The following is a 12,893-nucleotide window of genomic DNA, read 5'->3' as shown; positions in this document are numbered from 1 at the left end:
AATCTCGGAAATAGGTAGAAAAATTCTACATTTTCCTCCAATTTTTTGCATTTCTTTTTCTACTCCTCCTAACGATGCCCATCCCTCGCGAAGTGTGTTATATGGGTGTAAATGGGCGACTGAATGTGTGTGTGCCTCTTTATTTTACCCCCTCATCATCGGCAAGCCCGCTTCAATATTCGGTCCGTAGTAAAAAGCATTGGCGCGGGCCCGATCCTTCAGCTAGGTATGACAAATCGATATTGTATGCGATTGTGCCTATCGTAAATCAAAATTCAATCAATGAGACAACCAGGGGGTGACGGTAGGTTTCCCATTCGTTAGAACACCCGTGATGCTAGCTCGGTTACTCGGAAGAAGAGTCGTAGAAGCATTTTGTTTTGCAAGGTCGTCAAAAGTGCGGCAACTATCCGCGAACATGGGAATCGCTTCCTGGTATGTATCCACTGGAAACTGCTCCACCTTGCTTTTATAGTTGCGCTTGATGCCCCTGCAATGCTACGCCAGTTCTGGGGAAAGACATGCCTCGGCCTCGGGGTCTGACTTCGCGGTGTTTGCAAATGGTGTGGGGGGCTACTTAACTCGTTGCGTACGTCCTATTGCAAGGCACGATATGCAGTAAGCAGCCATCCATTGTGGCACCCGTGCCCAGTGCCACGTCGGATGGGGGTGTAAGTAGGTTCTTAGTACCTGGTTTGGGAAGCTATTTAGACGCGTATTTTCGAGTCTAGGAGAGATAATGCAAAAGGGTTAGCACCATTCAAGTTGCAATATTGGCTCGAGCACCATCAAAAGAACATGCCATCGGCTGCATTTAGTAATATGATCGCCGGACACGGCAGCGAGCTTGTTAATCCACGGGATACAGTGGACCATGCAGGCTAGCTGCATCTTGCCGTAGATAGCTACGCCGAGTGTCGAGCACGACGCAGGTGTTAAACCTGATCTTCCCGCCTAAGATTACGTCGGCACGCGGCACTATTCTGCAAAAGTTCCATGTAGGATAAACGCTACCTAGGTATTACATAAACTTATGTAGCTATCCTCGTCGCCGCTCTGCCGTTATATGTGGCATGTGGCGATGTGAGGCAAGGGATCATAAATTGACGACATATTCCTTCCGCTCGATAGGGGCGAGGCCGACGAAAAAGGCCACCGTACTAAAATATCCTTGGATCTCGAGAAATTGGCCGAGGATACGCTAATGCAACGACCTGGGACGCTTAATTATCTGAGGTTACAAAATTCGACGGAATAATAACAAACGCCTAATATCAAAACGATCTCGATTTTCCAGCACATCCGACGACTTGCAACATTTAGCGACGTAGCCGCGTTTAGAATGAACTCGTAATCGAACACGATGTATAGGAGGAGCAGATGCTGACCCCGGTTCACCGTAGAATGATCATATCAGGAAGAGTCGAAGCACACCATCATGCGAGCATGCATTGAAACCAAGAAAGAATCATAAGGTATCAGGATCGCGACCTTGGGCGAGAGGGAATTAAGAGTGCGACTATGATTCTGCGAACCAGCCAATCCGGAGTTGAATGGTTGACGACGGCTTCTGCAAAGTGGTAGCAGAGACATTTGTTGACACTCAACAATATCGGCATCCTCCCCTATATGGAAATGGAACACTAAGTGAAAACCCTTGTGGTTCGTTAACCATGCCGGATAGTACCAATAGGGTTCTTTCTCAATATGGATAACTTCATTTTTTAGTTCGCTTCTGGCGTCAAGTGTATTGTTGTCTCATTGTTTCTTCAACCCAACATCCTCCAGGGGTTGTATAGGAGAAGCGGAAACTGTAATCAGTAACCAATCATACCAACTACGGAACTTTCCCCCGGCGTGGCTTGGAATATTTTGAAGAGCTGCGTGTGAAAAACGTGAGAATGGGAGATAGTACTGTGACAACTTAGTTAATTTCGGTATCATTCAGCGAGGAATTAATGCAGGCTGGCTGGTATGACATACTCAAGTTAGACATGACTGTCGGCTTTCGAAGGCTGAAAACTTCGCTAGTATGCTTTGTTGTCTTACTTTAGCAATCTTGTTAGGAAATGTCGACGGAATTGTGAGCTCCCCAGTGAGGGTAATACCTAATAATAGAAGTTTGGCGCTAGGCTTTATTTCGATTCCCAAGATTAAAATCAAGACTGAGGATCTGCTACCTGTAAATGGGCATAGCTTCTCACCAATGGGAATAGATGGGAAATCTGTTATGGTTCAAGCTACGGGGCGTCCCCCAAAGTAGATAACTAACAAGAATTAGCTCTAGTATAGATTAAGTGATGTAGGGGTTTTGCTTATGCCATGATTAATAGCGGGCGGTTACTTCGGAGTAGGTGAGATGAACCATAACAGTATTCGAAACTCATGGCGGCTATAAACGAAAACATAACTGAGAACTAGAGTGAGTATCTGAATGTAAACTTACGATATTCGCCTATAATGGTATAACTTAGATAATACTGACATATGCGGACAGAAAATCCACGTCCAATTAAGCTCATACATGTCTTCACGACTCCAGTCATAGAACACGTTTGGTATTGCGATAATGATGATATCGTTATCCCTTGGCATATCTGGCTAATGCTGTCATCTTCGGGATATAATGGCTATGCGGAGCCCTCTTCTGAGAAACCGGGGAAGAGAGAAAGAGATCTACCAATCATTGCTGCCGTTGATATATCATGTTCATATATCGAGTATGCATTTATCTATAATTCATATCAACGAGGTTTGCAAAAAAAGGAAAAATTGATTTTGCATACCGAGGATCCCTGTGGACAGGCAGGGGCTAAATTTACCAGGAAATAGAAGATCCAGGCGGTGAAGAAACATAAAGAAATACAGTAAAAATAGTAATAATAACACGGTAACTTACTGTACCGACCGATATAATGATAACGAGAATTAATGGAAAGGTGGCAAAAAGACATTCGTCGTCATCATCGACTTAATCATCTCGAAGACTAACTTGCATTACACGATATTGCTTTATAATCATAAGAAACCAATGGTCGATCAATAAAGCTCGTATCAAACTCTACTCATATTGTGATACTCGAAATCTCAATCCATCAGACACGTAGTTGCCTCGGAGTAAACCGGACGACCTAACCAGTCGAAAAATTAGGCTATCAGTCGACCTGGCGTGTTCCGTAACAGCTGAGCCCGGCTTTCACTCGGAAAGACGGTGGATCTACAACATCTGATTGTATCGCAATTACAACAAATCGATACTGTTAGGGCTTGAATCTTTGTTGTACGGCAAGCAAGGAGCAGTCTTGGGTCGGTCCAGTATTGATTGTATTGTCGTTGGTTGGATCGCCCCCCTGGCCGGATAGCCTGGCTTACATCAGATTCACCGCCAAGAGCCCCCGAAAAACACGATATATAAAAATCGATAGATCCTGCCGAAGCGCGGTCGAGATTTTCTAGTTGCTCGATAACGTGCTTTGTGTTTTCGTTGATTTATTTCTGAATCTTTGGTACTACCCGTGTTGCACGGCATGGCGCCCTCACAATTATCAATCGGCTCCCTTCCGAACGAGGTATGACATGCCCCCCCTTTTAACTAGGATTGGAGATATTAACACCTACCTGCAAGATCATAATCCAAGTCCTAAGCTCTTTCGAAACTCGCTCGTTGTTGCCCCTGGCTGCTGTGTGCCGCCGTTTTTATGGACTCGTGGGCCGTGTGCATTATTCTCGTCTTGTGGAGGCTTCGAGGTTGCAGAGCCATCAAGTAATCCTCGAGTGCTATCATCCAAGTGAGAAGCTCTCCACGCCCTCTCTACACTGCGACTTTCTTGGTGTGGATGGTCTCGTAGAGGCTGGCGATGATGCCGACCTCCGTGAGCTCAACAATCTCTACGTACGATTTCGCCCCTATCTAGGAGATGAACAGCCCGGCGCTATATTCGGAGAAGCGGCGGGTTCCATCATGCGGGGACCTTCACACGATATATACCTGGACTCCGACGAACCTTTCTCGCAGCTTTGCACTATCACCAACCTAGTCAAAATTGGGCCTAGGCGCGGCCTATTTTCCAGTATCGCCAACATTACGGACACCGTTATTCGCGTAAAGCGTGACTGGCTCAAGAGCGAAGCAGCAAAGGTGGCGGGGATGCAACAGCGAGCGAGTAAGAGCGTGGATGACACATCCGTCTTATGGACGAATGACTCAACAAAGACCGTCGGCTTAAGATTCAAGGTTGTTCAGGATCAAAGTGTACCCACTCCTATCCTCTTTGGCCGAGATGAAGAACCGTCGGTATCATACTCATTAGAGTATCAAGGTATGTTTTCCAAAGCTACTACTGCTTGGGTCAATGCCGAGCAATGGCTTACATGATCATAGAATTGCTCATAAGAGCGAATTGGCTATTGTTGAGCTTCGAAACAGCCGAAGCTCAGCAAGTCACTCATGCAGGTAAAGCAGTCGTAATTGCATCCTTCTAAAAAGAAAGGGCTATTCGAGATTGAGAGCCTTAGAAACGAGATATCCGGAGACGGTCATTATCAGTTCTTCCGCATCCTACGCGGCGAGAGAGTACCTATCAACCCCACCGCGATGTCCGATCTATCCACGGCCTAATTCCGAGACACGAGAGTTCTACTCGCGACTCAAACCGTGAGGCGGCGGGACCAACAAAGCTGTTGAATGATGTTCCACTGGTGCGGAGGACAAGTTTTTGGCCTAGTGGACCGAATTTAAAATGGAAATGACCAAAGCGAGTTGCGTTGGCTGGTTCCAGCCTGCTTATTCTTTCCGACCAATCCTGGTCGGATATACATACTACATTGTCAACCATAAAGAGTATTTGACTTACATACTTTTGATTTAGGAGCCGTTTACTTTCCAGGAAGCGGCATTATACATCCATGCAATACGTTCTTGCAATGCGCAGTTTCATCGACACAACACTTTCGAGCAATGGCGGCTACATTTGTTATGTAATTGTTAATATGTGGCACAATTGAAGAATAACTCGACTGCGCGACTTAATTGGATGGATACACTATTCGAACTTGCAGAGAGGGCGGTGGAACGAAGCGATTCTACATGATCGTCAATACGCGACGAACCCTTGGTACTGTGTGAAGACGATGGTCGAGTTTGACGTTGGTTGAGAACTCAGTGTAATAGCTGTTCTCTTCAAACTCAGGAAAATTAGAATTAGACAAAGTATAGTAGGATAGAAATTAGAGCATTGCCATTTGTACCCTCTGCGGTTTACTTGTGACACCGACATCGCTCGCGAGATCATGAGACTCCAAGCGTGGGCAGCCCACGGGAAACCCGGAAGTCCGAAGATCTAGGTCTTTCACGATGCCAACCAATAACGCCTCACAGTGGTGAGTTCTCCGTCCGCGAATAATGTTGCTCCGGCCATCCCGTCTGTATGATCTACGCCGGTCTCGATTATGGCATTACATCGAGTCTCGCAAGTTGTGACTTATGAACTGGCTCGTCATGGGGCCGTGCGTCACGGCATTTCCAGCGCAGCCCACCTATCGGAGCGTCGCCGTCGTTCAAATCTCACCTGTACCCGGTTCTGTCCGGTTATGTTTGACGCTGACTGCATTGTTCCTGCATAGATCGCAGGCTAGACACAATGGGATTGCCGACGGATATATGGAAGTGAGGTACGTATGATGAAGAAGTTGCTTCGAGACCCACGTCCTGTGATAAGGCTCCGAGGTCCCAAGTCATCTTACATCAATTCTCCGAACCCACGAGGGAGAGATCTATGTTAATGAGGGGTATTTGGTGGGTTTTGGTCCGGAGTTACTTTTTAATCATGCATCGTGTAACAAGAGAATTTTCACGGGACTGGGAACAGGCATTTGTTAATCCTTGTACATGTCTCTCTGAACGCTTTGGTCAACACCGGGGGGTCTGTTTGATAAATACTGCTAATCATCTTTGAACCAAACTAGGCCCCCTACAATAGTTGAATTGTGCTTATGTATTCACATTTAGGTAGATAACTTGAAGTCAATTTCACGGAAACGGAGGATTTCGATATGTAACTAAGTATATATGAAGAGTTATTTATCGCGTTGGCGAGATTTCTTACCTACCTAGGTAGCCAAGCTCAGCTCGCTTAAGTACCCGATACCTGTTTCTAACGTAGTATTGCGGGAGGATCCGCGACACGCTCCCTGCATCAGGCGGGTTTCAGTAATACCTACCTATGGTCCAAGCGTAGAATCGGAATAGGCCGAGTTTTTTAGGGCTCTTATCGTTATCCCACGATCCTACGACTTCCACGAGATGCTTCGAGATGCTTTGTAGCAATGCGGAATCAGATCTAATGGACCTAGTCATTCCATTCACATTGCCTGGAAGTTCATTCTCTTTTCCTACTGAGGACATATGGTGTATCGTCTCGGACGGTGGTGATAGGATTCTGGCCTAAGAAATTCTGGACTAGCTTACATATCGCTCCGAGTCCTAATAGGACTTTATGACGATGGAGGATCGAAAAGAGGTAAGATATGACGGCAATGGGGTTTCGACTTTGCTTGAAGTTCCAGCCACCGACAAATTCATCTTGGAATTGTTTCGTTAATGATCTTGGGGTTTATCGAATTTGGTCCACACCCTTAGCTTCGACGAATGATACCCTTGCTCACGATGACTAGGGTCTGTGATACCCATGAGGATATGACGATCCGTCACACACTGACTGTCCGTGCCATCCTATTGTTGAATTGGGTTTGAAGCTAGCTTCCCTTTCTGTTGCTTAATTGATTTTCTTCATCGCAGTTTTCATCTGCGTTCTTCATCACCATATTGAGTTTACCTTGCGATTTCGTTTCTTCGAAGTTGATCTTCGTGGGCCTGGCTGCCCTTTCTTTCATAGTATCTAACGTTCTTTTAATTTGGTTTACTAATTGCTATTTTCTTTCACTTGTCGATGACACGATCGACGACGTTCTTCGAAGTTAGAATAACAGCCGGCAGAAACAGACATATCGTGGAATAAAGATTTCAGGAGTAATAGCTGAGGGGGGGAGATCATATAAGGATCGCCGCTATGACAAGTCCCGAGCCGACGACGTCGAGCATCGAGATATTCGAAATAGAGAAGAATGTTCCTGCGCCTCTGAGACCAGCGAAGAAGGCGATCAACCTCCGGAAGACACTTCCACCGCTGCCACCACCAACACCTTTAACCGAATCCTCTCCAGACTCCAGCGATTCTAGCGAACAAAATGCGACGATAGATAGCAACCGAGCGACAACCACTACGAGTGACCTCGAATCGTTGCTAACGGCGTTGGGAGGCAATGAGAAGGGAGTTGAACTTTCGTTGGGGACTCCCGAGATGGAGGAGCGCCCGCCAAGACCAGTCTCGAAAGACCCATTCAGACCAGCGACCGCGGCGACCACAGTCACAGTAGCTACTACAGCGACGGCCTATTCTTATTCGAGCCAACGAACTATCAAGTATGGCACGGGAAAGCATGCGAACATCGAACTATCGCCGCAACCGAGTGAGGACCCAGATGATCCTCTCAATTGGCCGCTATGGAAAAAACATCTGAATCTTGGGGCGCTGCTTTCTATGGTCGCGTTGGTTGGAGTAATGAAAACGGCATATATCAGTGTGAACAGTGCGATCGCGATTGAAGAAAACGACTCTTATACGTCGGCGGTGGCCTTAACTGCCGTTCCTCTAATGCTGTCTGCAGTGACGGGACTAGCTTCATTAATAATAGCAAGATTATGGGGTAAAAGACCGGTATACTTAGTTTCAATGGTAATGATATTCATCGGGGTGGTTTGGAATACGCATGTGAGGGGAAATATGGGGGAGAATATGGCCGCGAGGGTATTCCAGGGGTTAGGTTGGGGTGCGTTTGATACCTTGACTTTGGCGTCGATTCAGGACACGTATTTTGTGAGCAAAATCGATCAAGTTTTAATGGCGAAAAGTCATACTAATTTTCCTAGGAACACGAACGACAGTTAATGATCGTAATTCATTATGCTGTGTCGATCGTGACCATGATAGGTTCTCCCCTACTCGGCGGTGTTGCTTCAGACGGTCCTAGGGGCTTCGAGCTACAATTCGAGATTATGAGCGCCTTTTTAACGATTTCGATCTTATTACTAGTGTTCGGTGCTCCGGAAACGACGTATAATCGTGTAGTCTCCGAGACCGAACCACCCACCATTGAACGTTCTCAGGCACTATTTCCAACTGTGACATACACAAAGGAAGCTGCCTTGGGATATATCGCTAAGATGAAGCCATGGTCGTACCAGGCAACCAAAATCAACATACCTCTCATTTTACAGGCACCCCGAGCGATGTTTGCTCCAACAACGGGCCTTCTTTTTACCCTCACTCTTTTACCTTATGCTGGCCTTTGGGGCTTTGCAAGTTCGCTCTCATTGCTCTTCTCACCTCTTCCCTTTATGTTAACCCCTGGATCACTTGGTGCTTTAATGACTGGCCCATTCCTCCTAGCTACCCCTGTAGCCATCGCGCTTGCTTTACCACTATTTCATCTTCGCTTCGCACCGATCGTTCACCTAGCTACTCTCGCAATTGCTACTGTAATCGCTGCCATCGGGATGTTAGGTTTTGGGTTGTATCTAGCGGGATCGATGGCGATGCCGTCGAATGGTTCGGCTCAGCTTTTCAGTACTACATGGGAGTTGGGTTTAGACCGCGTGAGCCTCCCAGTGGTATCGTTCCTACTGGGACTACTAGCTGTCGGGTCCTTGGGCCTTGATGCTACAATTCGGCCTGTCATCCAGCGATCTACAGCTTTCACATCCGCGAATCTCGCTGTCGGCTTGCGAAATACGGCTGATATGCATGGCGGCTTAGCATGCCTACGAAATCTCGCTATAGGCACCTTCATTTTGGGCCTGCCCGATGCCGTGTTTGAGTGGGATGGTCTTGAGGCCGCAGCTTTGGGGATGGGAATCACCCAAATTGCCATCACTGCAGGCGCCTGTGGAGTATACTGGTACTGGGATGAAAATGTTAGACGTCTCGACGGACGTGTTATGGGTCTCATCGATTTGTCTATGCTAAAGAAGAACGGAAGCTTCTTTGAGACGGATTGAAACAAAAATTAAGGAGTGGAATGTGTATTCTGGATATGAACACGCTGAAGATATTGTTTAGCCCAATGAAAGGGCAACGATGGACGTCGTGAGACCGACAGATTCGACTAAGTGTAATGGATAATATAAATACAATCTTATTCTACGAAAATCCTTTAGATGCGAAATGTGTTTAGTGAGTGCGCCAACATGAAATACTAAAACTTCGTCAAACCCTTCTAACCCCCCTGTCGACTAAGTGCCTGGCTAAGACAGATCTTAATCGCATTCGGATATAGGGAGTCCCCAGAATTCTCATATAGCATATACCATCTAGGAACCAACATCATGCAAGGGCTAATTGTGTTGGTGACTAGGTACCTATAAAAATATCAGCACCTTTCATTCCTGTGAATCTACAAAAGTTCCCCTAGAGTCATATCGCCCCAGATGAGGAAAACAGACTAGTGTGTTGATATAAAAAGGACACATCAAGATGGTCGTCCCATATATTCTTATCCTTTCTCTTTCATTAAGTCGAAGTTCTCTCCTGTATTGACACATACCTACGGTACAAAGAGCACTAGCCCGTCAGGACCCTACCCACTATAAACAGTCACAGAATGGCCGAGTCCGGCGTAACTAGCGGCGAGGTATCCACTATCACCAATGGTACATCATCAGATTCGCTGGCTAAGATTACAATTGAAATTCCGCCTACTTCAGTCGCAGATGACGAGACGTTCGTTACGACAATTGTAGGCACCGTCAACGCCGCGTATGCGCAGGATGAAGCAGGTATTTTCAAGCCAGGGTATTTACGTACCTCCGCCAGCGATGTTAGCGTACTCCTTCGATCAGGAAGCCTAGTTGTCGCCTCCATACCTACCAAAACCACACCCCAATCACCCTCCGGGCGCACTCCTCTAGGCTGCATCTCCATCCGCAAACTCAGCGACACTCGTGGCGAGCTGGGTTTATTCGCCGTTTCGCTGGACCAGCGTGGCCGCGGATTTGGTCGAGATCTGTTGGTCTTTGCGGAGAACTGGTGCCGCGATAACCTAGGAGGTCCGGGTGTGGCTATCTCACAGGTCGATCTATTGGTACCCACGCATTTTGAACATCCCTTTAAGGTGCGCCTGAATGCGTGGTATAGCAAGTTGGGGTATCAACTCGTCGGGCGTCAGGATTTCGCAGTCGAATACCCGAGTCTGGCTCCACAGCTGGCTGGTCCTACGGAGTATCGCCTCTACGAAAAGAAGTTGATATGAATGAAGGAAATGTAGAACTCGTCGCGATCGATCTGCGGGTGGTTAACTTTGGGCATAAAGTGGGCGAGATCAAGATGATGGCGACGGCGACGGCTGCCTCCTCGATCCACTTTATCATCATCTAGCACCTTGGACGAAGTTCATAGCATGTGATTTACATTACCCTGCGATGCCCAAAGTACCTATCCAGGGTATCCAAGGGCTAGTCGGAACTAATACCTTAAAACCCGAACGTATTTCCTAACTCCGGTTTCCTCCCATTTTGAACGTAGAAATTGTTCGTATGTCTGATGAAAATACTCGATTCTTAAAAAATACTTACTATATATGTGCTGATTGACAGTGCCTCTTCTTGTGGCAATTGTGCATTTACAGCGAGACCCAGGGTATAATATCCGGTGGCATGCTCTCACGGGGAACACTCTTTTCAAACATAAGAACAATCCACTGGACATATCTACTTAGAAAAAGCCACATCTTCTTGAGCACACCAAGGATACGCCGAGCGGATACCCGATCCGATCGGACTGTAAAGTTAGGAGCATCGGTAATACTCTTCTCGGCAACTTCCAGTATGGCATCACAAAATATTAAGTACATTGTCACTGAGAAGGGCGCCCCCCTGAAAGAGAAAGTCACACCAATACCAACTGACATCGGTCCTAATGAGGTATTAATTCGCCTCAAAGCAATTGCAGTTAATCCCGCGGATGTCAAAATGGCATACCAGGGTCATAGAGTGACCTCATGGCCGCTTGTGCCGGGTTTCGATGGCTCTGGTATCGTCGACGCGGTTGGAGATCAAGTTAGGAACTTCTCTATAAGAGACGAAGTGTTGGCCAATTTCATACCCGGAGATCGTGCCGCATCATTTCAGAACTTCGCAGTGGTTCAAGAGGAATCAGTGGCTAAGAAGCCGATTACGTGGTCGTTTGAGGAGGCAGCGACTTTAGGGTGCGTGTTCCGACCACCCCTCCCCTTTTCGAAGGATAATTACCTAGTGTACTAATTTATATCAGCGTCTGCTACTACACGGCCTTAGCAGGGCTTGGAATTGGCTTAAAGACTCCATTGCCGTTCCTTAAGGATGGTCCAGCCACCGGGTTTGTTCCCTCCTCGGCTCTAGTTCTTGGGGGTAGCTCTGCTCTTGGCGCCGCCACAATCCAGCTGCTCCGTCTTGCGCTGCCGGATTGCACTGTGCTGACGACAAGTTCGCCAAAACATCACAGCCGTCTTACCAATACTCTCGGCGCCCATAGAGCCTTTGATCGAACTTCAACGACATTGGTTGCTGATGTGAAAGAGGCCAGCCCGGCGTCTCGCGGTGTTGACGCCATTATCGACACTGTTGGCGCTGGAGCCACTGAGAAACACGTTTTTGAGACATTTGACCCCCAAGGCCCTAAGAAATATGCACAGGTTTGGACCGGTGACGACGAAATCAAGGTTCCTAGTGGCGTGGACAGCGTATTATTCAGGAGCCGAGACCTATCCCAGATACAGGGGGTTGAAAATATGATGGGATCCCTGCAAAATTTACTGGAAGAAGGGAAGTACAAACTGCCACTCCCGGTCCATATAGTGGGTGGCGGGCTTGGTGCACTGCAAATGGGTTTGGAGAAGATGCTCAAGGGCGTAAGCGGAGAGAAATTGGTACTTGTGGTATAGACAATGCCCACACACCTACCTATGTACCTAGATAGTTACCTAGGTAGGTATCAGGGCCCGGAGGATATTTCTCATATCACAAGATGGAATATACATCCTAACCACCGATAGCATTATTGGCTTGAATTTCGAAATATATGAACTTTGTCAAAACATGGGCCAATATTGAAGAGTAAAGGGTATTGATGTACCTACCTGGCAGTCTGGATGGCCATGTATTACTATTACAAGTGGCGGGAGCAGTGCAGTATCCAGGTACTCGGGGTGTGCAGGTAGTTATTTCTGATACTATTTTGCTTTTTATGCTGTTTCAGAGCGTCTGCTAACTCCGATAGGGCATTCTAACCAATGCCGGATTCTCAGGGAGACAGAAACTTGGAGATCTACATCGCACGGCATTTCAATCATCGTCTGCCTACACGATATTCTCATCTTGAGTCGACACGGGCATATCTGCATACGAATTAAGAATTCTGTCTATAATTTTAAGCATTGCTTTTCCGCTGACGAATCGCTGATTTGTCTGCATGTCGGCTCCTTTCGGACGCCACATTGGTTAATTTCACTCTCCCACATTAACTATTGAATGCCATGAGAATGGCCGACCTATTTCAGGCTTAGACATGCCTACCTAGGTAGATATTGCAGCATTGGTGGGGGTGGCTTATAATAAGGTAACATCTCGCGCCTATCTCGTCGGCTCAGTGCGCCTTGGACATCGTATTGCTAGGAGGCGTCACATTTGTTTAGGTGCTCTTTTTTCCCTCGCCTTTACTGACGAGCGAAGATGGAATTATACCTTGGTAACAAGAATCAGAGCTGATCGACGGTTTTTATGAGTGATGGCGACCTAAGCACTA

At 47.0% G+C, this 12,893-nt stretch overlaps 5 protein-coding genes across 5 annotated transcripts; all 5 read left to right on the top strand.

The window, feature by feature from the left end:
- Positions 1-1,979: 1,979 nt before the first annotated feature.
- F4822DRAFT_305032 (uncharacterized protein) lies at positions 1,980-2,375 on the top strand. The gene has a single exon (XM_051455235.1). It carries the CDS (start codon positions 2,033-2,035, stop codon positions 2,261-2,263), a length of 231 nt encoding a protein of 76 aa, XP_051311855.1. The 5' UTR covers positions 1,980-2,032; the 3' UTR covers positions 2,264-2,375.
- A 912-nt stretch (positions 2,376-3,287) lies between these two features.
- F4822DRAFT_304917 (uncharacterized protein) lies at positions 3,288-4,531 on the top strand. The gene is made up of 3 exons (XM_051455234.1): positions 3,288-3,569; positions 3,626-4,319; positions 4,382-4,531. The coding sequence occupies exons 1-3, from the start codon at positions 3,528-3,530 to the stop codon at positions 4,480-4,482; spliced, it is 837 nt and encodes a 278-aa protein (XP_051311854.1). The 5' UTR covers positions 3,288-3,527; the 3' UTR covers positions 4,483-4,531.
- Positions 4,532-6,757: 2,226 nt separating this feature from the next.
- Positions 6,758-9,144, top strand: F4822DRAFT_304900 (MFS general substrate transporter). The gene is made up of 2 exons (XM_051455233.1): positions 6,758-7,934; positions 7,988-9,144. The coding sequence occupies exons 1-2, from the start codon at positions 7,068-7,070 to the stop codon at positions 9,113-9,115; spliced, it is 1,995 nt and encodes a 664-aa protein (XP_051311853.1). The 5' UTR covers positions 6,758-7,067; the 3' UTR covers positions 9,116-9,144.
- Positions 9,145-9,606: 462 nt separating this feature from the next.
- Positions 9,607-10,397, top strand: F4822DRAFT_408874 (uncharacterized protein; the record flags this gene model as incomplete). The annotated part of the gene is made up of 2 exons (XM_051458612.1): positions 9,607-9,920; positions 9,984-10,397. Coding segments are annotated over exons 1-2 (580 nt in total), but the record flags the coding sequence as incomplete, so codon positions are not given.
- A 542-nt stretch (positions 10,398-10,939) lies between these two features.
- F4822DRAFT_430950 (putative alcohol dehydrogenase) lies at positions 10,940-12,033 on the top strand (the record flags this gene model as incomplete). Its single annotated transcript, XM_051461396.1, has 2 exons — positions 10,940-11,319; positions 11,385-12,033. The coding sequence occupies 2 exons, from the start codon at positions 10,940-10,942 to the stop codon at positions 12,031-12,033; spliced, it is 1,029 nt and encodes a 342-aa protein (XP_051311851.1).
- Positions 12,034-12,893: the final 860 nt, after the last annotated feature.

Source organism: Hypoxylon trugodes (genome assembly GCF_022578975.1).
Source record: "Hypoxylon trugodes strain CBS 135444 unplaced genomic scaffold F4822scaffold_7, whole genome shotgun sequence".
In the NCBI taxonomy this organism is placed as follows: domain Eukaryota; kingdom Fungi; phylum Ascomycota; class Sordariomycetes; order Xylariales; family Hypoxylaceae; genus Hypoxylon; species Hypoxylon trugodes.
The sequence above is the reverse complement of the archived record's forward strand: the minus strand, read 5'-3'. Positions and strand labels throughout refer to the sequence as shown.

Bases quoted from the DNA above. Each gene is read 5' to 3' on its own strand.
- F4822DRAFT_305032 (XM_051455235.1), top strand. From the start codon at position 2,033: ATGCTTTGTTGTCTTACTTTAGCAATCTTGTTAGGAAATGTCGACGGA.
- F4822DRAFT_304917 (XM_051455234.1), top strand. From the start codon at position 3,528: ATGGCGCCCTCACAATTATCAATCGGCTCCCTTCCGAACGAG. The intron at 3,570-3,625 runs GTATGACATGCC...CCTACCTGCAAG, and splicing joins TCGGCTCCCTTCCGAACGAG to ATCATAATCCAAGTCCTAAG. The intron at 4,320-4,381 runs GTATGTTTTCCA...ACATGATCATAG, and splicing joins ATACTCATTAGAGTATCAAG to AATTGCTCATAAGAGCGAAT.
- F4822DRAFT_304900 (XM_051455233.1), top strand. From the start codon at position 7,068: ATGACAAGTCCCGAGCCGACGACGTCGAGCATCGAGATATTCGAAATA. The intron at 7,935-7,987 runs GTGAGCAAAATC...TAATTTTCCTAG, and splicing joins CGATTCAGGACACGTATTTT to GAACACGAACGACAGTTAAT.